General features: G+C 40.7%; 2 protein-coding genes across 26 annotated transcripts in view; one reads left to right on the top strand and one right to left on the bottom strand.

Annotated features, from left to right (window-relative positions):
- The window catches only part of ABI1 (abl interactor 1), a 147,683-nt gene extending 126,330 nt beyond the window's left edge, over positions 1-21,353 (bottom strand). For 11 of the 16 annotated variants that reach the window (XM_043564882.1, XM_043564880.1, XM_043564874.1 and 8 more), the window contains exon 1: positions 2,884-3,147. In XM_043564882.1, coding sequence (XP_043420817.1) covers positions 2,884-3,000 — 117 coding nt within the window. In that variant the 5' untranslated portion in view covers positions 3,001-3,147. Of the gene's footprint in view, positions 1-2,883; positions 3,201-21,332 lie in introns of those variants that run through there. The other 5 variants (XM_043564875.1, XM_043564873.1, XM_043564869.1 and 2 more) reach the window with 5 other exon arrangements.
- Positions 21,354-22,222: 869 nt separating this feature from the next.
- ACBD5 (acyl-CoA binding domain containing 5) overlaps positions 22,223-25,593 on the top strand; it is a 47,283-nt gene continuing 43,912 nt past the window's right edge. For 2 of the 10 annotated variants that reach the window (XR_006294759.1, XM_043564888.1), the window contains exons 1-2: positions 23,296-23,455; positions 23,640-23,811. Coding sequence is in view for 5 of the 10 variants with exons in the window: in XM_043564888.1 (XP_043420823.1) it covers positions 23,441-23,455; positions 23,640-23,811 (187 nt within the window). In the remaining 5 variants the exon portion in view is untranslated. Of the gene's footprint in view, positions 22,286-23,295; positions 23,456-23,639; positions 23,812-25,593 lie in introns of those variants that run through there. The other 8 variants (XR_006294761.1, XM_043564890.1, XM_043564891.1 and 5 more) reach the window with 7 other exon arrangements.

Genomic DNA, 25,593 nt, shown 5'->3' on the forward strand with positions numbered 1-25,593 from the left:
ACCAGAAAAATTCAAAGACAGAAAAACGCAAAGAGTTTTCTTCATATCTATATAAAAACCACTTTCTATTTTGAGTATCATTTCCCAACAGCAATTTCAAAAGGCCCATCCTTTTTACAATAATGGACTCTCTTGAGAAGTTATGCTATTAATAAAACAATTTAATAATTAAAGTCAACAGGACCCAAAGAGCTAATAAAGTACTCTAAGCTCAACTGCACTACAGCCGAAAGAACTCGTCAGCTAAACCACTCACCTGAACTGAACTGTACTTCCGAACTGCAGGACAACAAAATGATAAAAAACAGGATAAAAAACACTCAGGCAATAAATTAACTCACCTTGGGTATAAAAAAATTCTCAAAACACAAGTGAGTGTGTATACTTTCTCTGGGAGGTGGTTATGTTTACATAAGATGCTGGTTATAACCCAATCAGGGTCACAGAAAGGGAAAGATCTCCAAAGACACCTAAATGGATGTCTAGCACTATTTGTACCCTATTCACAGCACCAAAGTTAGCAGCACAGCATGTCACAAAGACAGCTACTACATCAACTTCCACAGTCTTCACCATCTTCTCAGCCTGTCCGAGCCTGACCCTGTCTGAGCATCTCAGGAAGGCAGCTAGCTAGTAGCCTGCAACATACTGCCCAAAGTTTCAAGGCTGCTAACTACGTGTGAATTTCATCCCTGCCCCCCCCCCCCCAATGGTACCTCACTGGTATCAAGTTTAGGACCACCAAAAACAACTTGGGGCCACTAGCAGTGGCTCTTGGCACCACGGAACTAGCAAGTTTGGAAGAAATAATACGACTTATCTAACTAGCAATACTACCAACGAAGTTTAAAAAGTGCTTCAGAGTTACGTGATGGTGACAGAAGGGGAAGAGGAAAGGGGTCACAGAGGAAAAATAAATAAATTAAAAAATAAAAGCCTACGGCACACAACTACCTGAAAAAACAGTAGTCAACAGACAAGTTAAAACACGTTTGTATTTGCCAACACATAGCAGTTACCACACCATATATTTGTCAGATTTCCCAACATGCAAAACAAAAGTAGCCACCCCTTTATGAAGTACTTATTTACCGACTTCTACAAAGAAATGACTTCTCTGGATTCGGTGCAAATTAACTTCCTGTGCTTTGCGTTTGACTTTCAAAATCTTTAGAACCTTCAGCAAACTGAGATTCACCTCAATTTTTAGGCTTTTCGGGTTAAGTTGAATAAAAGTTGTATATTTTAATATCGATAAACTATAACTTTTCTATTTCAAAACTGTATCCGCATTTCTTTAGATTTTAGAGATTTTTTTAAAGACTAACTACAAAGTTTACGAAAGCAAGTAATACAGTAGACATGGTGGGCATTCAACAAGTTTATTTATAACTCCTAAAGTAAAAGCTTGAAAAAGTTTATGAGATAAATTCCTACTGGTGCTGCTAAAGATACAATGTTACTAATACCGAAATTGAGAATTATTCAAAATATCCTGAAAACAGTGTCTCCTTCTAAAAATAAAAGCATTTGCCAACACAGAAACTGTTGGTTCTTAAAAATGATAATCACATGGGGGGCATTTCTATAAATACTTTGGTTCTGAATTACAATAACCCTAATCATTCAAAGTACGTTTGGGTTATGCCTTAAACTAGCAAGCGAATTTTTGATGCCATTATATTGATACAAAGGACTCTGCTGGTTATCTGCTTCTATAGCAAACTGTTGGTTTACCCATTTAAAGATCTACAAACCAAACTACAACATAAATCACTTTCAATCATTAAAATAAAAACAAACGAAAATCTGTCATAAATAAGACCCCAAGAATCTCCTAATAAATTTACAATAACACTTTGCATTACGATTCTAAGACTAAATATATTCGGTAATCCACTTGGATTCATATTCTGTGCATTTACTTTGGTCGGAAAAAGAGAAACCTCAGAAAACGCAACCGGCGGTTACACCATTCTATTTTAAGTTACTTATAAAGCCAACAGTTCAAGAACTTTTGGGGAAGAGAGAGTAAGACATTTTTCCAAGTAGTTAAGAATAATTTACGTTTTATAATAACGACAATCATAACAACCTCTAGAATACCTTATAGTGGGATGGAAGTGAAAATGAGGAGAGGGGGGAAAACCCGACATGAAAACGGACAGCCAGGCAAATTCACAAACCTTCAATTAAAGGAATTTTGAGATTAACTTCTCTTATACGCCTTCCCTCACTTCCCACCCGTTTCCTCCTCTCCTCGGGGAGGTCTGTGTAATGTGACTCATGACAAATTTTTTAAAAAATAAATAAATAAAAGACACACCCTCTGGGTTAAACTGACATAATCGCCCCCACCCCGCCCTCCCCCGACACACACCCCGCTTTTCCTCCCCCTTCTGCTGCTCCTCCCCGCGCCTCGTCCCTGCCCTTTCCTCTCTCTCCGTCCTAGACCCCTCTTCGGACGGAGAGGCAGCTGGCTCTCCCGGACAGAAGCCCGGCGAATAGAAGGCTGCCGAAGGGGGGGGGGGGGGGGGGGGCAGCGCGACCCGGGGGGCCCAGCCCGAAAAGAGGCGGACAGCAGGGGGACGCCGGGCTGCGGCGGCGGCGAGCTCCGGGCTCCCTCGCCCATTTTCTCTCTCCCCTTCTATCGGTTTCAACCACCACAGCCACTTCCTGTATCTCAGCCCGACTCCCACAGCCTGGCCACTGGCTCTCCCCGGCTGGGGGCTGGGGTTGGGGTTGGGGTTGGGGTTGAGGCTGAGGCAGCCGCTGAGGTTAGGGCAGTTCCCCACCCCGCCCAGTGGACTGGTCACTCGGGCGACAGGCGGCGGATCCTCGGCCCGGCCGGCCAGCGCCCGTCCGCCCGCCCGCGCTCCTCACCTGTATGTAGTTGTTTTCACAGTAGTCCGCCACCCGGGTCAGATTCTGGTAACTCTCTATCAGCGCCCTCTTGCCAGACGGGATCTCCTCCTCTAGTAACATCTGCAGCTCTGCCATTTTCCACCCCTCTGCATCGCTTCCTCTCGCGTTAAAGAGACAGAGGCAGCTAGGTCCGCGGAGGCGCCGAGCACCTCACAGCCCGGATACAAACCGCCTACCGCCCTCCCGCCTGGTATTGTGGGACGGCACCTCCTCCTCTTCCTCCTCACTCTCTCCACCCCGCTCCACCCACTTCGCGCAGCCGCCTCAAACACGTTCTCTCGCGAGCCTTCCTGTCTTTCCCTCCTCCTCCCCGCGACCACGAGATTTTTTTTTCTTTGGCATGGTCTTCTGGGAATTGTAGTCTGTCACAGCCTAAGCGCTTCACCAAAAGCGCATGCGTGTAGGGGAGCCTCCGAAAAAAGAACGGGGAGGAACGTAAATGAAAACCCAGGGAAGGGACTTAAGTGCAAAGTTTCCTGACAACTCCGGCAGAGGGCGCCACAGGGTGATTCTAGAAAATAAAATCCTTTCCTCAAGAAAGCTGCGAAAGTTGGCAGAATTTTGTTGATTAAGAAATGTTAGTGGGGCGCCTGGGTGGCGCAGTCGGTTAAGCGTCCGACTTCAGCCAGGTCACGATCTCGCGGTCCGTGAGTTCGAGCCCCGCGTCAGGCTCTGGGCTGATGGCTCAGAGCCTGGAGCCTGTTTCCGATTCTGTCTCCCTCTCTCTCTGCCCCTCGCCCATTCATGCTCTGTCTCTCTCTGTCCCAAAAAATAAATAAACGTTGAAAAAAAAAAAATTAAAAAAAAAAAAAAAAGAAATGTTAGTGAACCAGAGACACCAGTTCTGATATAGGATTAAAAAGGGTTAGAATATGAAGAAAGCCAAATCTTTACTTCCTTTTTTTTTTTTTCAGATATAAGGCGACTCTGGCTTTACTTTCTAACCTTCCTCCAAAATTTAGCGAGCATTTATTAATCGACAGCGCTGCACCAAGCAATGTACTAAACATTGGGGGTATGAGTTAAACAAGTATACTCCGTACTGTAAAGACTCACAATTTAAAAATAAATACACATGGGGCGCCTAGGTGGCGCAGTCGGTTAAGCGTCTGACTTCAGCCAGGTCACGATCTCGCGGTCCGTGAGTTCGAGCCGCGCGTCAGGCTCTGGGCTGATGGCTCAGATCCTGGAGCCTGTTTCCGATTCTGTGTCTCCCTCTCCCTCTGCCCCTCCCCCGTTCATGCTCTGTCTCTCTCTGTCCCAAAAATAAATAAATGTTGAAAAAAAAATTTTTTTAATAAAAAAATAAATAAAAATAAAAAATAAAAATAAATACACATGGGGCGCCTGGGTGACTCAGTCGGTTGAGCGTCCGACTTCGGCTCAGGTCATGATCTCGAGGTCTGTGAGTTCGAGCCCCGCGTCGGGCTCTGTGCTGGCAGCTCAGAGCCTGGAGCCTATTTCAGATTCCGTGTCTCCCTTTCTCTGCCCCTCCCCCGCTCATGCTCTGTCTCTCTCCCTCTCTGTCAAAAACAAATAAACATGAAAAAAATTTTTAAATAAATAAATACACATAATTTCAACAGTATCCTGTGCCAATCGCTTTTCCTCTGCCTCTTCATTGGAAGTATCTCCCTACATTTTTGAAGTTACGGAAGCGTTTCTACGTTGGGTAAAATCATTTTGTTATCTTTATCAACTGCTTTGTAATAGTGTAAAAGGCCCTGTATTTCAAGCTTTTCATTTCAACAAGAAAAAGCTTTTGATTTAAATGAGTTGTCCAAAGTGTTGTCAAAGGCCAAAGAGGAAACTAATTTAAAGATCATACAAAACTCCAATTTTCAGCTCTCCACTAGGTCATTCCCAATCACAACAACTATAGGAATAATAACATGACTCCATTAAATTTTTAAAAATTGGCCCATCAATAGGTATTTATTGAATATTATCTTTACTAAGGGCCATAAAATGTCCAACCTGTAAAAGGAAAAACTTAAGTCTCCTACGTGAAAGAGAGGACTACTCCCAGCCACCAGATTCCCAATCGAAGATTCCCAGGTCGATAAATCAATAAATGGCTTACTCTCCATAATTATCTATAATAGACATAATAGTCTTTCTTTAATAATTTCATTAATCCAGATATTTTATACAAGCTACTGAAAGGTGATATATTCTTTTTTTTAATGCTTATTTATTTTTGAAGAGGAGAGGGGCAGAGAGAGAAAGAAAGAATCTCAAGCAGGCTGGCACTGTCAGTGCAGAGCCCGATGTGAACCTCGAACCCACAAACAGTGAGATCATGACTTGAGCTTAAATCAAGAGTCTGGCACTTAACCAACTAAGCCACACAGGCGCCCCCCAAATACGGAAATTTCAGCTTACAAAGGTGAAGAGATTTTAACAGGGACGCCTGGGTGGCTCAGTAGGTTGAGCGCCTGACTTCGGCTCAGGTCATGATCTCTCAGTCTGTGAGTTCCAGCCCCCCATCGGGCTCTGTGCATACAGCTCAGAGCCTGGAGCCTGTTTCTGTTTCTGTGTCTCCCTCTTGCTCTCTGCCCCTCCCCTGCCCATGGGCTCTCTCTCTCTCTCTCTCTCTCTGTCAAAAATAAATAAACATTAAAAAAAAAAAAAAAGAAATACTGAAATTTCCTTGGTTATCATTGGCTTTATAAAAAATTCAAAAAATTAAAAAATAAAAAAATTTTAATAAAATAAAATGAAAAATAAATTTTAAAACAAAATTAAAAGTTTTATAAAACTAAATATGATACAAGGACCCCTAATTGATTTCATGACCCACAGTTTGAAAACCGTTTTTCCCTCCACTAAACTAAGCAAACATGACTCTATACCATAAGCATGTTACTATCATAAATTTACATTAAGTTATAAATATTACAAAGTCACAGTTATTAACAGATAAGCCAGAAAAAATATATATGCAAAGATTCAATAGAATAAAATTTAGCAGAAGTAAAGGATCTAAATTTCTGTGCCAGAACAGCTTACCTTGTACAACCCTATTCAAAATCCTAACAGCTTTGTAAAAATTGACAAGGTGATTCTAAAATCTATCTAGAAATGCAAAGACCCAAGTATAGCCAAGACAAAATGAAAGTAGAAGAATCATACTACCAAATTTCAAGTTTTACTATAAAGCTACAGAAATTAAGACAGTGTGGGCTTGATGTAAGAATAGACAACTCTTTGGAACAGATACCAACATATACAGAAAGTGGATTAATGACAAAAATGCCAATGCAATTCAAGGAGGGAAAGAATTCTATTTTCCCAGTACCTGTGCTAGAGCCATTGGATATTTGTGGGGTATTTTTTTTTTAATGAACATTGATCCTACTTCACACCATACTCCAAAATTTATTCAGGATATATCATAGGTCCAAATGTAAAAGGTAATGCAATAAAGCTTCTGAAAGAAAACATAGAATAACTTCACAAGCATGGGATAGGCAAATGTTAACCAGTATACAATAAGCACTAAAAAATAAAGAAAAAAATTTGATAAGTTGCTTTTTAATAAAGTGAAAAGGTAAGCCATTGCATTCATTTCCAATGTTTATGTAACAAATTACAACAAATTTAGTGACTTAAAGCAACACTAATCTATAATCGTTGTAGCTCTGGAGGTCAAAGTCACAGTCAACTAAAATTAAGGTGTTAATGGGGCTTTGTTCCTTTTGGAGACTCCAGAGAATACATTTCCTTGCCTTTTCCACGTCTAGAAGCTACCTGCATTCCTTGGCTCATGGTCCCTTCTTCAATCTTCAACTCAGAAAAAAGCATCATCAAATCTCCCTCTGACTTTGCTTCTATAGAAAGATCTCCTCCTTTTGGACTCTGACAATCATCCTCTTATAAGGACCCTGTGACTACATACATCCCAGGGTATGGGTAATCTAGGATCATCTTCCCAGCTCAAGATCCTTAACCTGATTATGTTTGCAAAGTCCCCTTTGCCATGTGAGGTAACATACTCATAGTTTCCAGGGATTAGGACACAGACATCTATGGAAGTCCATTAATCAGCCTACTATAGCCATCATTAAAGTTAAAACACTCTGCTCATTAAAAAAATAGTATTAAGAAAGTGAAGGGGTGCCTAAGTGGCTCAGTCGGTTGAATGTCCGACTTCAGCTCAGTTCATGATCCCACAGTTTGTGGGTTCAAGCCCCACATCAGACTCTGTGTTGACAGCTCAGAGCCTGGGGCTTGCTTCAGATTCTATGTCTCCCTCTCTCTCTGCCCCTCCCCTGCTGATGTTCTATTTCTCCCTCCCTCCCTCCCTCAAAAATGAACAAACATTTAAAAAAATTTTTTTTGAAGAAAGTGAAAAGATAAGCCACAACATAAACGTTTGACAAAGGACTCATACCGAGAATATAACTTCTAAAAATTCCCCCAAGTCAATTTAAAAAAAGACAAGCCAATAAAAAATGGACAAAAGAAGACAACTACATTTCACAAATGGCCAATAAATATATGGTAAAAAGGTATGCAACTCATTATCCATCAAGTAAATGAAAATTAAAGCCATAAGATAATACTCCATTCCACCTGGCTGGAGTATAAATTTTAAAAGACTACACTACACACCCATTAGAATAGCTAAAATTAAAAAAAAAAAAAAAAATCCTGAGGGGCCTGGGTGGCTTACTTGGTTGAGCATCTAACTAGTGATTTGGGCTCAGGTCAGGATCTCAGTTTGTGAGATGGAACCCAACATCAGGCTCCTCACTAACAGAGTGGGGCCTTTTTGGAATTCTGTCTCCTCTCTGTCCCTCCCCAGTCTCTAAATAAATAAATAAACGAACAAACATTAAAAAAAAAAAAATCCTGACAAAAGCAAGTGCTAGTGAGAATGTAGAGTAATTGGACTGTCATATGTTATTGGCTGCAAACTGCTACAGCCACTTTGGAAAGCAGTGTAGCACTTTCTTATAAAGCCAACATATACCTAGTATATAACCTCATAATCCTACTCGTAGTTATCTACCCAAGAGAAATGAAAATTTATGTTCACACAAGAACCACGATGTGAATGTTTATGGTAGCTGTATAAAAGCTGGGAATGACTCAAATGTCCTTCAAACAGCTATGGATAAACAAACAATAGAATACTATTCAGCAACAAAATGTAACGTAATGTAACGTAATGTAGCGTAACACAAAATCACGGATGGATCTCAAATGCAATTTGCTAAGCAAAAGAAGACAGACACAGGGGCGCCTGGGTGGCCCAGTAGGTTGGGCGTCACCTTGATCTTGGCTCAGGTCATGGTCTTGTGGTTCATGGGATCGAGCTCCGAATAGGGGAGCCTGCTGGGGATTATTTTTCTCTCTCTGCCCCTCCCCCTCTCATACACACACTTGCTCTCTCCCTCAAAGTAAATAAGCATTTAAAAAAAATTTTTTTAAAGAAAACAGATACACATATGACTACATGTTGTACTATTCCATTTATATGAAATTTTAAAAATGGCAAAGCTCCAGTGACAGAAATCAGATCAAGCTTTGCCAGAGACCAGATTCCAAACAGACACAAGTAAACTTTTAGAGGTGATGGAAATGTCCTAGATCATGATTGTAGTGAGGCTTACATGACTAAATGCACTTCTCAAACTTTATTGAATTGCACACTTAAAATCCGTGAGTTTTATTGTAACTAAATTATATCTAACTGAAACTAACCCGAAAAACTACAGGCAGATGAAAAATCCCTTGCTTCAAATATTAAAGAAGGAAAAAATTACATATTTTTGCTTGTTTTGATATGATAAAAAATGATACAACCCCCCCCAAAAAAAGAGGAGACAACTTTCTTTTCCAAGTTACAAAGGTGACTAAACAGCCAAGAATTAACATTAAAAATTGCAAGTAGACATGGTGACGCTAAATTATGAACATCATGAAACCTTTCGAGTCCAGCTGCTCTCCCAAAATGTGCACCTTTAAACAATTTACTGATTTAGCATTTTTCTGTGGGTTTTGTTCAAATAAATTAAAATGAAATGTCTCCCAAAGAAATCCCAACAGAATAAAGAATAAAAGTGTTTCTATTAAACTAAATGATGTATACTGAGGCTCAAGCAGAAAATCATGGATATCTAGTCAAGATAATCATTTTGGTAATGGAAAACAGTTTGTAACTGCAAATTCTGCACATGTGCATGGGGATAAATTGAAATTTCATATATTCAACTTTGAAATAGCAGATTGCTGATGATCATAAAGACCTTAGTTCAGAAGGATTAGGGGTGTCCCAGGAAATAATAATTTTGACTATCTGGGTACAAGATTGCTTCCCTTGTTATCTGGGACACAAGTGACACTGCATACCTAATGAATCTCAGACTTCTGAAAAGTTAATGCACTATATTGTATCTCAGGATACTAAATTGGAAGTGTGTGGTCAACAAACCAGAATATAGACTAGAAATGTGGTATAATGGAAAGAAACAAGGAGTCAAGGCAACCAGGGTCCTCCCCCCAATTCCCTGCTGTCCTCATCCACCACCACTATGTGACATGATCATGTTCTCTACCAAAAAGAAGGGGGGAGGATGTATTAGTCTGCTCAGGCTACCAAAACAAAATACCACACATTGAGTGGCTTAAACAACAGAATTTTATTTTCTCAAAGTTCTGGAGGCAAGAAATCAAAGTGTCAGCAGGTGTGGTTTCTCCGAAAGCCCCTCTCCTTAGCTTGTAGATGGTCATCTTCTATGTCCTCATATAGGGCCTTTTCCCTGGTGTCTATATCCTAATGTTGTCTTTTGATAAGGACACCAGTCATGTCAGATTAGGGTCATGTCCTCTGACCTCATTTCACCTTAATTACCTATTTAAAGGCCCATCTCCAAATATATTCAGACTCTAAGGTACTTGAGGTTTTGACTTCAATATATGATATGAATTTTGCAGGGGACACAATTTAGTCCGTTACAGGACATTCTAGGATTAACTGACATTCTAGGAGTCTTCAACCCTCAATTATTACCTCTCTTTGCTTCTTGTCAAATTAACGATACCATCCAGGAATCCCCAGAGAAGGAGGGTTAATGGAATGATCTGTTCAAACGGTTTAGCAAGGCCCACAGAAGACAAGAGAATTTCAGGATATAGAAGGAATTGTAAACTCTCCTTCAAATTTTATTATAATTGGTTGTGGAAATCCTTTAATGTAGAGTCATATTTGTAGCAGGCCAGACCTATAGGCTAGTATTCAAGCAAGTGTGATTATTCCTTTAACATGGGGGGGAAAGATCTCCCTCAGACACGTTAAGTCAAGCCATCACAAAATGCCAATGTTGTTTTAGTGGGGAACAAGCTGTTATCGTGAAATAATTAAAAATTAACAGTGGCTAAAAATGCAAAGTTGTCTGGAGTCCTACCGGAAAAAATATAGTTTTTAAGTGAAATCTCATGTTGTTTTTTCTTCTTTTCCAGAAGCTGCGATATTTCTAGCATGGCTTGAATGAATTAATCACTTGATAATTTTGGAAGCTGCTGAATCAACACATCCTCCTCCACCTCCCATTTTCCACCTCAATAAGATGCTGCAGGCATTTGTGACAATCAGAACTGTTTTGGGAACAGTTGACCTCACCAGCAATAACAAGTATCTCATTCTTTGAACTTCGCAGTGAACTAGCTAGTAATGGCCCTACCCTGAACTTTGTCCCTCCAACCCTTCCAACGTTTTTATAAATCCCGTAGTGTTGGAAATACCTAGGGGAATTTCTCTTTCCCTGACAAATGAACAAAATAATAATTTAAAAGTTCTAAAGACAGATGACAACCCATGTAAAGTTAGATTTCCTTAGTTGGAAGTTACAGAAAACAAAACCCAAGGTAGCATAAGAAGGAAAAAGACAAAAGGGGAAAATGGAAAAAGAAGAAAAATTTTTTTTTCAACGTTTTTTATTTATTTTTGGGACAGAGAGAGACAGAGCATGAACGGGGGAGGGGCAGAGAGAGAGGGAGACACAGAATCAGAAACAGGGTCCAGGCTCGAGCCATCAGCCCAGAGCCTGATGCGGGGCTCGAACTCACGGACCGCGAGATCGTGACCTGGCTGAAGTCGGACGCTAAACCGACTGCGCCACCCAGGCGCCCCAAGAAAATATTTTTTTAATGTGTATTTATTTCTGACAGGGAGAGAGACAGAGCATGAATGGGAGAGGGGCAGAGAGACAGAGGGAGAGAGAATCAGAAGCAGGCTCTACACTCTGAGCTGTCCGCAACGAGCCCGACACGGGGCTCAAACTCACAGACTGCGTGATCATGACCTGAGCCGAAGTCGGACGCTCAACCGACTGAGCCACCCAGGCGCCCCAAGAAGAAAATATTTTCATTATGAAAAATCAGGCTCACTCACAGAACTCAAAACTACAAATGCAATCAGTCATTTAGAAGGCCATCAGGAACCCATGCAGCATTCTCATTTAGCATCCTGTTTTCTTTGCAAAGGTTTTGTTTTGTTTTGTTTTGCTTTTGCTACCCTTTCTAAATGGTGGAAAGCATGGCAAATTTGGGCACCCAAGTTTTTCATCTCCACCATTCCAGAATCCCATCCTCAGTTCAAATCCCTAAGTTCCAAACTCATATTCCTCAAAAAGAAAATCTGAGTAGTCCAACTGGAATTGGCTCTTCTTTCCAATCATTAGCTTTGGCAATGGGGACATGTCCAAACAGCTATTAGCATAATTATTTGAACACCCTGAGATTGGTGATCTCTCTTCCAGAGAAAGTAGTAATCAAAGAAAATAATAGCTAAAAGTGTTCACTACAACTGGGAAAAATTTTGCAATACATATACATGTAGCCGTGGGTGCTATCCAAGACTACCATGTGCAGCATGGTGCAAGAACATCTGGGTTTCTACCCAGGATTTGATGCTGTTCCTGTTTGTTGTTGTCATTTGGTTTTTGGTTTAATAATTTTTCTGAGCTAATTCTGTAATGTCTGTATTCTTTGTCATTTGTGGCCACCGAAGTATCTACGCAGTGTCTCAGTGTCTCCTGGGTACATGCACAACTCTGCATATATTTGTGGTATTCTAGATTTCCAAAAATAGGAGCACCTGGGTGGCTCAGTCAGTTAGGCGTCAGACTTGGGCTCAGGTCATGATCTCACAGTTTGTGGGTTTGAGCCCCATGTCACGCTCTGTGCTGACAGCTCAGAGCCTGCAGTCTCCTTCAGATTTTGTGTCTCCCTCTCTCTGCCCCTCCCTGACTCGCGTTCTCTCTCTCAAAGATAAATAAACATTAACAAAAATTAGATTTCCAAAAATACATGTTGCTGCTTTTCAAAACTCTCTCTGGACATTTCATTCTCCAGATTTTCCTTTTATGTTTTTGATTTAACCTTTTATTTGCCCCAAATGTTATTGCTGCCACAGCCATTGCAATGGCATTCTCTCTCTCTGTCTCTCAAAAATAAACATTAAAACAAACAAACAAACAAACAAACAAACAAAAAAAACCCAAACTCCACAACTGATTGGTGTTTGATAAATGACTTGAGGCTAGGATTGTTGGTGCCAGTGAGTTCCAAGTCAAGTGAAAGATAAGCCCTGAGAATGGGGTTTTTCCAGGGAGCTGCCAGCAAGGTCAAATAGTGATAATTCTCTGGGGATCAGACTTTCGGGGACTTTCCCCACCTGTTCTTCCCCCTCAAGAGGCTGCTAGGATGATGCTTTTCAAAGAACTATGACTGTAAGACAGTTCCTTTTCAAGTCTACTGCAGAGCCAGAAAGAGAGGAGTGTAAAGAAGACAAGTTCAAACACTACAAAGCTTGCTGTTCTTACTTGGATTCAGCTGTTTTCCTGAATCAATGCTCCTTGATTTCCAGAGTTAATTAAAAAAAAATTTTTTTTTAACATTTATTCATTTTTGAGAGACAAGAGAGAGACAGAGTGCAAGCTGGGGTGGGGCAGAGAGAGAGGGAGACACAGAATCCGAAGCAGACTCCAGGCTCTGAGCTGTCAGCACAGAGCCTGATGTGGAGCTTGAACTCAAACCAAGAGATCATGACCTGAGCTGAAGATGGACGCCTCCCAGTGTTAATTTTTAATAGTTATAATTTCCATAGTTTAGGTAAAAGTTATTTTTTTAAAGTTTTGCTGGTGTTCTCATTGCTTTTATGTAGGAGCAGGTTTTGAAGGTTCATATTCTGCTGTTTTGGAAGTACCTTCCTTCGTTTGTTTTAAATATAACCTTAACTGGAGCATCTGGGTGGCTCAGTTGGTTAAGCATCCAACTACGGCTCAGGTCACGATCTCACGGTTTGTGGGTTCAAGCCCCATGTCGGAGTCTGTGCTGACAGCTCAGAGCCTGGAGCCTGCTTCCAATTCTGTGTCTCCCTCTCTCTCTACCCCTTCCCTGCATGTGCTCAAAATGAATAAACATTTAAAAAAATGAATAAACATTTAAAAAAAATTTTTTTAAATACAACCTTGACCATCCACCAGCTGTGAGACTCTGGGGAAGTTGTATAAACCTTGCTAATTTCTGTATTTTGAGAGTAGTAAATAAAATTACCATAAACTACTCAGCACACCACCAGGTTTTTTTTTTTTTTTTTTTAATGTTTATTTATTTTTGAAAAAGAGACAGAGCGTGGGTGGGGGAGGAGCAGAGAGAGAGACAGGGAGACAGAATCCCAAGCAGGCTCCAGGCTCTGGGTTGTCAGCACAGAGCCTGACACAGGGCTTGAAGCCACAAACCGTGAGATCATGACCTGACCTGAAGTCAGAAACTTACCGAATGAGCCACCCAGGCGCCCCAGCACACCATCAGTTTAAAAGTGAGTGTTCACGAGAGGATTCTGGGGAGATGGTAGAGTAGGAAGTACCAGGAATCTGCCTCCCCACGTAAGTAGGCAACAACTGCACTGGCAGAATATGCCTGATGTAACTATTCTAGAGTCTATTGACAGTTTGCAACTTCCTGAAAAAAATGTGAAGGAAAATTGCAGTTACTTTTGGTCATTTTCAGCCCTTAGCACATTAGCAGCTACCCATCCCCCACCTCCTGCCACATGGCAGGCAGACAGATGTGTAGGTATTCCTAGAGCAGCTTGTGGGTGTCAGAATGGGCAAAAAAAAACCCTCTCCTCCAAATACAGGGATTAGGAGATCTCTAATCTCTTCTCTGATTTGATCAGAGAAGTGTAGCACCTCTCTCAATGGTTGCAAGCCCCTCCCCATTGTTTGAAGTTATTACCAGAGACTTTAAAGGACTAGCACCCTACCCTCCACTTCATTTTCAGTTTTTTTTATCCCCTTTCCAGAGCCAGATATTAAACATTATGACATTGAAAAACAACTGCAAATATAAGAAAAATTAGAGGTGACCACATGTCCAGAGAAAGGCTCAGAGAAGATCTGAGAAGACATTTAATTCATACCACAGGCTCATCCTCAGCACAGAGGCACCCTACAACAATCAACAAACAATGACAGTAAACAAAAAACAATAACAAAAATCAGGAAATCCAGGAGACAAGGGAGAATCTGATATCCAGAGTTATCACATTATTAGATTCAAATACCCAGTATTCAAAAACAACAACAGGGGCGCCTGGGTGGCGCAGTCGGTTAAGCGTACGACTTCAGCCAGGTCACGATCTCGCGGTCCATGGGTTCGAGCCCCGCGTCGGGCTCTGGGCTGATGGCTCAGAGCCTGGAGCCTGTTTCCGATTCTGTGTCTCCCTCTCTCTCTGCCCCTCCCCCGTTCATGCTCTGTCTCTCTCTGTCCCAAAAATAAAAAAATAAAAATAATAAAAAAAATAAAAAAAACAACAACAAAATCACAAGACATACAAGGAACAGGAAATATGGCCCATTCAATCAAACCAAAATAGCAAATGTCACTCATAAAGATCTAATTAATGGCAAATACATTAGACAGACTTTAAAACAACCGATGGATTTTTTATTTTAGACAGAGAGAGCACAAGCAGAGGAGAGAGGCAGAGGGAGAGTGAGAGAGAATCTCAAGCAGACTCCAGGCTCAGCACAGACCCCAACGAGAGAGGCTCAATCCAATTCTACAACCCTGGGATCATGACCTGAGCAGAAGTCAAGAGTTAGATGCTGAACTGACTGAGCACCCTTAAAACTACGCAAAGAACTAAAAAAAAAGATGTGGAGAAAGTCAAGAAAGCACTGTGTGAACAAGATGAAAAAAATCAATAAAGAAATAGAAAATCAGGGTCCCTGGGTGGCTCAGGTGGTTGAGCATCCAACTCTTGGTTTCAGCTCAGGTCATGATCTCGGGGCCCCCCATGTAGGGCTCTGCCCTGGCAGCATGGAGCCTGCTTGGGACTCTCTCTCCCTCTCTCTCTGCCCCTCCCCTGCTCACTCTCTCATTCAAAATAAATAAAATAAACTTTAAAAAACAGTGTTAATTTTTTAAAAAAGAAATGGAGAATCTAAAAATAAACCAAGAAAAACTGATATGCATTTCCCTGATGAGATAGTGATGTTAAGCATCACTTAATGTGTTTACTGGCCATTTGCATCTTTTTTAGAGAAATGTCTATTCAAGTCTTTTGCCCATATTAAAGTCTGATTGTTTTTTCTTGTTGAGTTGTCGGAACTAGTATTCTATTTTATTTTTAATGTTTATTTTATTTTTGAGAGAGAGACAGAGACAGAGTGCAAGCAGGGGAGGGGCAGAGAGAGAGAGAGGGAGACACGGAATCTGAAACAGGCTTCAGTCTCTGAGTCATCAGTACAGAGCCCAATGTAGGGCTTGAACTCACATACTGCAAGATCATGACCTGAGCCAAATACTAGACACCCCTGGGAACTAGTATTTTAAAAGGAGGCCTTTCAAATCTGGGGGGAAAGATGTATTATTCAGTAAACAATGTAGGGCAATTGGGTAAAATTCTATAAAACATAAAAAATTATTTCATTTTTCATATTTGTTTTTTAAAGGGAAATAAAATATTTGGATAAAAAGTTGACCTTTTATGCACCATAACTAGTCCCTCTACCCACCAAGGTAATCACTAGCATGAATTTAGTGTTTCTCTTTTTATTGAACAATAACTTTACATGCTAAGTTGGTATAATTTATAATTCTATTTTGTGTGTTTTATATATTCTAACAATTGATTTTTTTTTCACTTAACATTATATTCTTGAGACTTCTATGGTCTAATATAGTCTATTTCTTTTTATTGCTATACAGTATTTCATTGTTCCAATGTTCCATATTTCACTATGTATTCTCCATTTGAAGGTACTTTGGCTGTTTCAAACTGTTTAATACTACAAATTGCTCTCTCATGAATATCCTTATACCTGACTCCATGCACACATGGGTGAAAGTTTTCTAGAGTTTATGCTAGAAAAGGAAATTGCTTCATTATTAGGTATGCATATTTTCATTTTTTATAGAAAATACCAAATTGGTCTCCAGTAGGGTATATCAATTTACATTCTCATTAGGAGTGTATGAGAGTTCCATATGTTCATATTCTCACCAGCATTTTATATTATCAGACATAAGATCATTAGCAGGACTGATAAATAAAAAATAGTTTTTCATTGTTGTTTTAATTTGCATTTCTCTGCTATAGAGATTATTTTCTCATTTGTGTTTTTGGCCTTTTATTTCTCCTCTTCTGCTATGTGCCAGTCTTTTCCCTTACCCATTTTTCTTTTGAGTTTTTGTCCTTTGTCCTTCAATTAACTGTAAGAATTCTTTATTCTGTACAAAAGGTTTTTTGCCTATGGAGTACCTAGGTGGCTCAGTCAGTTAAGCCTTCAACTTAGGCTCGGGTCATGATCTCATGGCTTGTGAGTTTGAGCCCTGCATCAGGCTCTGTGCTTACAGCTCAGAGTCTGAAGCCTGTTTGGGATTCTGTCTCGCCCTCTCTCTCTGCCCCTCCTCTACTCATGTAGGGGATTCTCTCCCTCTCTCTCTCTTTCTCTCTCTCAAAATAAATAAGTAAAAAAAAAAAATAGAAATTCCATTTTGCTTCAAGCACCAAAACCCTACAGAAAGACATATTTATATTTTTCTTGGATTGGGAGATTTTGCACAGACCATACAAGGCTGGTGGAGGTGTTCATGATGTTACCAAGGATCCAGGCTCCTCTCTGTCCTGACTTTCACCTCCTTGGTACATGGCTTGCATCACCTGGGACAAGATAGCTGCTATACTTCAATCTATTTCAACAACATTTCAGGAAGAAGACAGATGAGGATAAAAGGCAAAGGCTAAAAAGGGCAAAGGAGCGCTCCAGCTAAATCTTTACCCATTAAAAACCTTTGGGGGTGCCTGGGTGGCTCAGTCAGTTAAGTGTCTAGCTTCAGCTCAGGTCATGATCTCATGGTCCATGAGTTTGAGCCCCACATCAGGCTCTGTGCTGACAGCTCAGAGCCTGGAGTCTGCTTTGGATTCTGTGTCTCCCTCTCTCTCTGCACCTCCCTCGCTCACACTCTGTCTCTCTCTCTCTCTCTCAAAAATAAACATTTAAAAAATTTTTTTTCAAACCTTCAAAGAAGCACTATTGAGCAACGTCTATTATATACATAAACCAGACCAGTGACACATGGATACCTTTAGCTGTACGAGAGTCAAGGACATTGAATTTTTGGCTTTTTATAATATCCACAGAGAGAAAGGAGAAGAAAGATGGATTTGGAGACTGTATCACTCAACACATGTGTTCAAGTACTCTCTCCAAATCTATAACATGCTTTAATTTTATTTATGTATCTTCTTTCATACCAAAGTTTTCAGTTTGAATGTAGTCAAATGTATGGTTATGTATTGAATGTTTATATCCACCACCCCAAATTAATATAATGACACTCTTTTCTTCAGTGTTACACTATTTGGAGGTGGGACATTTGGGGAAGTAATTAGGTTTAGATTAGGCTGGGACTCTCTTGATGAGATCAGTGCCCTGATATGAAGATGAAGAGAAAGAGATCTCTCTCTCTCTCTTTCTCAAGGAACATATATCACATCAAGGAAAAGACATGTGAGGATACAGCAAAAAGAGAGCCACCTTCAAGCCAGGTAGGAGGTCCTCACCAAGAACCACACTCTATGGCATGTTGGTCTTGGACTTCCCATCTTCTAGAATTATGAGAAGTAAGTTACTGTCCACCCAGTTTATAGCATTTAGTTGTTGCAGCCTAAACTTAGAGATGTATCCATATTTTCTTTTTGTAATTCTATTTTGGGGGCTTAACTAATCCTTTCCTTAACACTTAACCATAAACAAGACCAATGTGCTGCACAACTTCAGGGGGCGCTAATTAATATACATTACAGCATGAATGGTGACCCCTGGAGTTGTGTAATGCAGCAGTCCTATTTTTCTTCTAATAACTTTAAAGATGAACTTTACACATTAAATCCTTAATCTGTGTGGAATTTATTATGTGTATATAATAAAGATCTATCTCATTTCTTTGGTTTCTATATAGAGTTGTTCCATTGCTACTTATTAAATAGTTCATACTTTCTCCAATAATTTTTAATTCCTATCTCTGAGTTCTCTATTCTGTCCCACTATAAACTAAATGGCTTTTCTTCCATCAATATCACACACTTATTTATTGCTAATGTTTCTTAAGTATGCCACTTGGCAGGATCAGTCTTCTGTGGTAGAGACTGTTGTTTGTTTGCCAAGTTTTCTTTTTCTCTAGAAACTTACCTATACTAAAATTTTTCAGCCATTTTTTTAGAAGTTTATTTATTCTTGTTGAGAGAGAGAGAGAGAGAGAGGGACAGAGAGGGAGACAGAGAGAGAAAATTCCAAGTAGGCTCTGCACCGTCAGCACAGGGCCTAACGTGGGGCTTGCTCTCACAAACTGTGAGATCATAATCTGAGCCAAAATCAAGAGCGGGTTGCTTAACCGACTGAGCCACGCAGGTGCCCCTAAAAATTTTTCAGTCGTGACTGAAGTTAAATTAGACCAATGAAATGTTGATGGAAAGCAATATTTGCCACTTCCAGACCTGGCTCTTAAAAATCTCTCTTGAGATTCTCCATGCCCTCTCCCTACAACCTCTTTTTCTGGCTGGATGTAGGAGATCCAGTGGAGGACTCTGAGGTCCTATGGGATGATGGAGACACTAGACAGAGGATCCTGCACTCCTGGAAGACTAAATGGAGCAGAATCATCCTCCCCCTTGCTCTTCTGCCACTATTATTGGACTGTGATATGCATGATGGATAAACGTTATTGTGTTAAGCCTCTGAAATACTGCAGTACTTGATGGTAGCAGTTAGCCCACCCTGCCTAATGGAACATTCCATTACATTCTTTTCAGAATCATCTTACCTGTTCTGGGCTTTTCTGTAGGACTTTTAGTTAGTTTATAAAGTTCTTCAGAGTCCTATGGAGATTGTAAAAGGAGTTATATTGTACTTATGGATAATTTGGGAAGAATTTTCATCTTTATAATTTTGGGTATAACTACCATATGTCTATTTATTCTGGCCTTTCATGTCCAGATAAATTTTATAATTTTTCTCCAAAAAGATGTTAAACATCTTTCGTTTTTAGAACTTTGGAATGTATTGCTATTGTGAATATTTTTTTCTATTACATTTTGTAATAAAACTGTTGTTTTAAAGCATCATTATTGATTGATCTTATGTTCAACAACTTTACTGAATCCTTTCTTAGTTGTAATAGTAGTAGCTTCCCTTAGATTTTCTATGTGAATAACGGATCACCTGATCACCTGCAAATAATGTAGTATTTACTTTTTCTTTCCTGATTCTTATATCTCATTTATTTTACCTAATCTTGTTGCATTAGTTAAGACTGTCTTATTCTCTAAAAGTTTGTAGTTTTTCTTTTCTTTTTTTCTTTTTTTAATTTTTTTTTTTCAACGTTTATTTATTTTTGGGACAGAGAGAGACAGAGCATGAACGGGGGAGGGGCAGAGAGAGAGGGAGACACAGAATCGGAAACAGGCTCCAGGCTCTGAGCCATCAGCCCAGAGCCCGACGCGGGGCTCGAACTCCCGGACCGCGAGATCGTGACCTGGCTGAAGTCGGACGCTTAACCGACTGCGCCACCCAGGCGCCCCTAGTTTTTCTTTTCATGTTTAAGTCTTTAATCCATCTGGACTTGATTTTTTTATTTAAAAAAATATTTTTATTTGTTAAACAAAAAAATTGTTTTTTTAAATGTACATCCAAGTTAGTTAGCACATAGTGCAATAATGATTTCAAGAGTAGAAACCAGTGGTTCCTTCCAAAAAGTGTCTTCCTTAATGCTCCTTGCCCATTTAGCCCTCCCCCCACTCACAACCCCTCCAGCAACCCTCTGTTTGTTTTCTATACTTAAGAGTCTCTTACGTTTTTTCCCCTTCTCTGTTTTTATATTAACTTTGTTTCCCTTCCTGTATGATCATGTTTTTTATCTTAAATTCCACATATGAATAAAGTCATATATTTGTCTTTCTCTGACTAATTTCGCTTAGCATAATACCGTCTAGTTCTATTCACATTATTGCAAATGGTCTGGACTTGATTTTTGTCTTCCAATATTCTAATAGGAAACTATAGATTTTGAATATTTATCTTATTCACCTTCTCAACTCTTACAGATTATTAAAACATGTAGTTTTCCTAGTTTGAGTAAACTGCAACTCTTACAATTTCAATAGTATTTTAGTTTACTCAATGCTATTTTTCTAGACAGATAATTCCATCTAAAAATAATAATTTCCTTCTTATATTTATGCCTTATTTTTTTTCCTGTTCTTTTGCATTGGCTATGACTTTTAGACATATGACTGGAATCTCTGTCTGCTTGGGCTGTCATACTAAAATACCATACACTTCGTGGCTTAACCAATGGAAGTTTATTTCTCATACTTCTAGAGGCTGGGGAGTCCAAGATCAAGTTGCTGGCCAATGTGGTTTCTGGTGAGAGTTCTCCTCCTGGCTTACAGGTGGCTACCTTTTGCTATGTCCTCATATAGTGGAGGGAAAGAGCTATGGTGTTTCTTCCTCTTCTTGTAAGGGCACTAGCCCTAGTAGATTAGATTTCCACCCTTATGATCTCATTTAACCTTCATCACAGGCTGTCTCGAAATAAAGTCACATCGAGGTTAGGGCCTCAACATACAAATTTTGGGGACACAAACATTCAATTCATAATAGATGGCATTTCCAAATCACTCTCAAGGGTATTTTTTTCTCATTTTGTCTTTTTATATGTTAGATTTTTAAATGTTTACCTTTTTATATATTTTAGGTAGAATTATAGGTTGTTCACATAAATGGAAGGCAGCTTAGGAACTAATTCATCATATTCATCATTGTGTTTCAGTAGGAGTTACCAAATCTGAACCAGCACAGCTATGTGAATGAGCTACTTTTAAATACCTTCATCTGAATAATCTCAATTTTCTTTCTCCTTAAGCTATTCTCCTTGATTGGAAATCCACACTACCTGCAAATGGAAATTGGACATAAATCACGGACAGAAAATTCTTATTCATCCTTACTAAAGACCAACATGTTGTAAATTTGCTTACTACATAAATTTCATGAAAAGTTGTCAAAATGAAGTCCTAGATTAGAAATAAACACCCAAGTCTGTTTATAAGTATGCATGACTAAATAGATTGGATTTGAAAAGAATATTAAAAAAAAAAAAAGAGTAGGGGAAGCAGATTATTAAAACATGTAGTTTTCCTAGTTTGAGTAAACTACAAAAATTGCTAGTCCCTTACACTTTTGGTGTCCTGGAAAAAGTCCAAGATCTAAAGCAAGAGTTTTTTGGACTGACTCCTGGCTCTGCTTACTTACTAAATTGTGGGTTCTTGGGCAGATCCGTTACCGTAGACCTCCATTTCCTCATTCGTAAACACCCTATAGCGTTTGGAATATGTGACACTGCCTTGGCAAACACCAGGCACTCAGCAAAGCGGTAGTCTTTATTACCTAAACGACATTTGCTTTCACATCCTTGACTTCAAAGTCAGTAAGCAACCAGGAGCAAAAAAATTACACCCCCGTGCTCCAAGCCACACCGGTCGCGTTACCACACCTCTGAAAAGACCACTGAGGGTCCCTCTCGCGGGAAGCGGATGTGGCATTTTGAAACAGCTGAGGGCGACGCAGTGCGAAGGCAGGATTTCCGCCGCATCGGCTGAGCGTCTGCGGGACGGAGAAACCGAACCGGAACAGGGAAGAACGCCAGCCTCTGAAGGGTATCCGGAAGCGCCAAAGAGAAGGGGGGCGGGCGGGGACTACATTTCCCACAAGTCCACGGGGCAGGGCGAGGGGCGGGCGTCGGGGACAATACCGGACGGGCCTTGCCGGGCAATGCCAAGGTAAATGCCGGCAGTGCGGCTCAAAGGGAAGAGTAATTTACCGTCTGCGCTTAGATTACTGCTAGTAACCCGCCTAACCCAACCCGAGCTCAGAAAGGCCCTGGCGATTTGAGGACTTCCGGGCCGCAAGACTCCATCTCCCAAATCCGTATTAGTCCTCCCCACGCTGGGCCTGGGGGCTATTCTAGGTGCCTGAGGTTGCAAGGCGTTATGGTAGACAGTTGAAGGCCCACCGTACCCGTTTTAGGGTTGACAATCCGTACTGGTTCCTCAATGTCCCCTCCCCCGACCCCTGCCTCCTATTAAATCGGGCTGAAGTTGGGCTATGCCCGGCTCCCAGGGACAAGATGTTAGTGGTGGTGCTGGGGAAGGTGCCCTCCCTTCCCCGGCCCAGGCTAGTGGCGGGCAATCTTCCCTACTCCTTTGGTTAGATTACTTTCGGACGTTCTTAGCTCCAGGCGGCTAAAGCTGTCAAAGTATTGCGGATCAAGTATTGCTAAACACTTTCATCCAAAATCTCTAATTCTTTCATCTACCCTTGAGGGTACTGTAAAATTGCCAAAGGAGAGGCTAAGTAACTTGCTCTAGGTCACAGAACTCGAATGGCAGAACATAATGTTCGCACAGAGCCTATCTGGATCTAAAGCCCTTTGCTTATGTCCCATCACCTTCTTCAAACCTTAACCTAAGAGGGCAGGAGGAGCTGTGGACGGTAGGGTTTTTTTTTTTTTTTTTTTTTTTGCCCAGCGGTACCGACGCTTTGGGCCCAGGCGAAGGGTCCAATCCCGCGTTCCCTGTGTGCTCCCACAGTCCCGCTGCACTGGCACAGACGCGGCGGTCCGGCCTGTTCAAAATAGCGAGGACCCGGCACATCTCACTTCTCTTCCTTGGCTTCTTCTCTGGCCCTACTCAGGGGACCGACTGCAGCGCGCGTCGTCTCCTCGGACGCGGCGAGTGGGTGGAGTCGGCTGCGCGGCAGCGGCGGCGGCAGCTAGTGGGTCCTTTAGTGGCTCTGGGGCGGGGCTCTGGGGAGGGCGCGGACGGACCCACGGACCCTGTCGGGATGGGGAGTGTGGCTGCTCCGCCAGGGTCCTGTGGGTGGGAGAGAGGCTCCGCGACCGCTGGTGGCCGGAGTCCCTCCGTGTTGTGCTAGAGATGCTTTTCCTCTCGGTGAGTTGTTTTTCTGTCTCCGCGGGGCCGGCTTCTCGGTCTAGGTCACGCCCCGGGGAGGAGGAAAGAGCTGGGCCACCTCGGTCTGTGTGGCCTGGATAGGGCAGGGCAACGGGGAATTGACCAGCTGCGTGGGCCTCCTCCCTTTGGGCATGTTGATCCGCGGCTGCGCTCCATGTTCCAGTTTCATGCAGGCTCTTGGGAAAGCTGGTGCTGCTGCTGCCTGATTCCAGCCGACAGATCTTGGGACCGGGACCGGGGCCGGCGCTGGCGGCTGGAGATGGCGGACACGAGATCCGTGCACGAAACCAGGTTTGAGGCGGCGGTGAAGGTGATCCAGAGTTTGCCGAAAAATGGTAAGTGCGCTGGGCCCCCGCTGAACAAGCCTCCTGCAGAGGCCCGAGGCCCCAGTTTCTTAACCTCGCCTCCTTTAACCTTATTTCTGCTTGTAGTCTTGCTTATTTAACCTACTTCGTTTCTGCGTTTAAAAGGAGTGTAGTTGAAGAAATAAAGAATGTGAATTAATTACCTGCTCAATTTTCAAGAAAAAGACAAATATGTTATCCAGATTTTGAGTAGTTTTTGTTGAAAACAAAGTCTGCCACTTAATGACTGCGGATTTGGGTATGTTTAAAAACACACACACACACACAAACTGGGATGGGTAGTATGCCTGGTGTGCATACTCTTAAACTGTACTGTTTAAACCTTCCAAAAACTTTTGATGTGAAGGGAGAGAAAGGAAAGAACAGTAAATCATTTGTAAAATGATTTATTTTAATAAATACATATATACTTAGTACTTTTTTGTGTGTGCTATTTTCTTTACACTAGTGTTCTCTTTCTTATACTTATATTGGGCCTTCCTTGCAGTTTAGGAGAAAAGTCATTCCAGTTGTTCTTGTGCCATTTCTCAGGCTGTTTTCAAGATTTTTCTCTTTATCCTTGGTTTTCAGCAGTTTGACTGTGATGTGGCCAAGTGTGGTTTTCTTCAAATACACCGTGTTTAGAATTTACAGAGCTTTTTGAATTTGTAATTCTATGGGTTTGGACCAATATTAGGAAGTTTAAAGCCGTTATTCAAGTATTTTTTTCTGTGCAGAAGTTTGGGGAGGGGGACTTTTATCTTTTACTTCATGTCCTTCTGCATTATATGAATTATTTTTCACAATAAACTTGTATTTTTTTAATGTTGCATTTAAGCGCTGTTACTGTGCCAGAATGTAAAATTCACTGAATACTTAATTGATATATTATTATAGTATTTAATATATTCTACTTAATTGATTTTAATTAATCATCTGTTGGCTTCGAAATGAATATTCAACACTACTTAATAAAAATTCATAAAGTGCAGATTTAAAGGGTTTTGAAAGCAAATAGACAGAAAATAGTATTCCTTCTGTAATCTCAGACATCAAATTGGAGTTCATAGGAGGGGGTTGAAAGATAAGAGTGAATGAACAACATCTAAAAAAATAATATAGGAACTTATTTAGCTGTTGATTTTCTAACTGCCTGATTAAGAGTTTATAGAAAGGCATCACTGTAAGAGTTTTACATAAGTTGTATCTTTATCCTTTTTCTAAACCACACATGTTTATAATTTTTTGAGAATTGTTAAAGGTAGAACTTGATGTCTCTTGTCTACTATCTTTGTTGATATATATTTTGTATTAAACCCATGTAAATATAAACTATTCACATAACATTTAAGAAGCTATCACAAGGTTAAGGTACCCTGGCAAATGGCCTGTGTTGGATGATATTCAGTGTACTGTTATCCCCTGAAATTAAATTGATATTAATTGAAGCTGGAAGTTTTATTATAATGAATTATTAAATCTTTTAATAATTGTACTCTTTAATTGGTATAGTCTGCCCTGGACTATTTTGCAAAGGGTGAGATCTGTTTCTTTGTTCCTTGTTGCTTAATCTTTATTTAAGGTCTGAGGTTATAATGAATCCTATAGCATCTATGTTTGGTTTGCCCTTGACCTTTACAAATTTAAATTCTTAGATAACATTTTAAATACACATGTCAAATATGTTATGCGTGAGCAAGCACCTTGAGGACAGATTATACTTTATCTAGTGTCTTACAGAGTATATTCAATACGTTAACAGTTTTTGCTGTA

This window comes from Prionailurus bengalensis, chromosome B4 (genome assembly GCF_016509475.1).
Source record: "Prionailurus bengalensis isolate Pbe53 chromosome B4, Fcat_Pben_1.1_paternal_pri, whole genome shotgun sequence".
Lineage (NCBI taxonomy): Eukaryota > Metazoa > Chordata > Mammalia > Carnivora > Felidae > Prionailurus > Prionailurus bengalensis.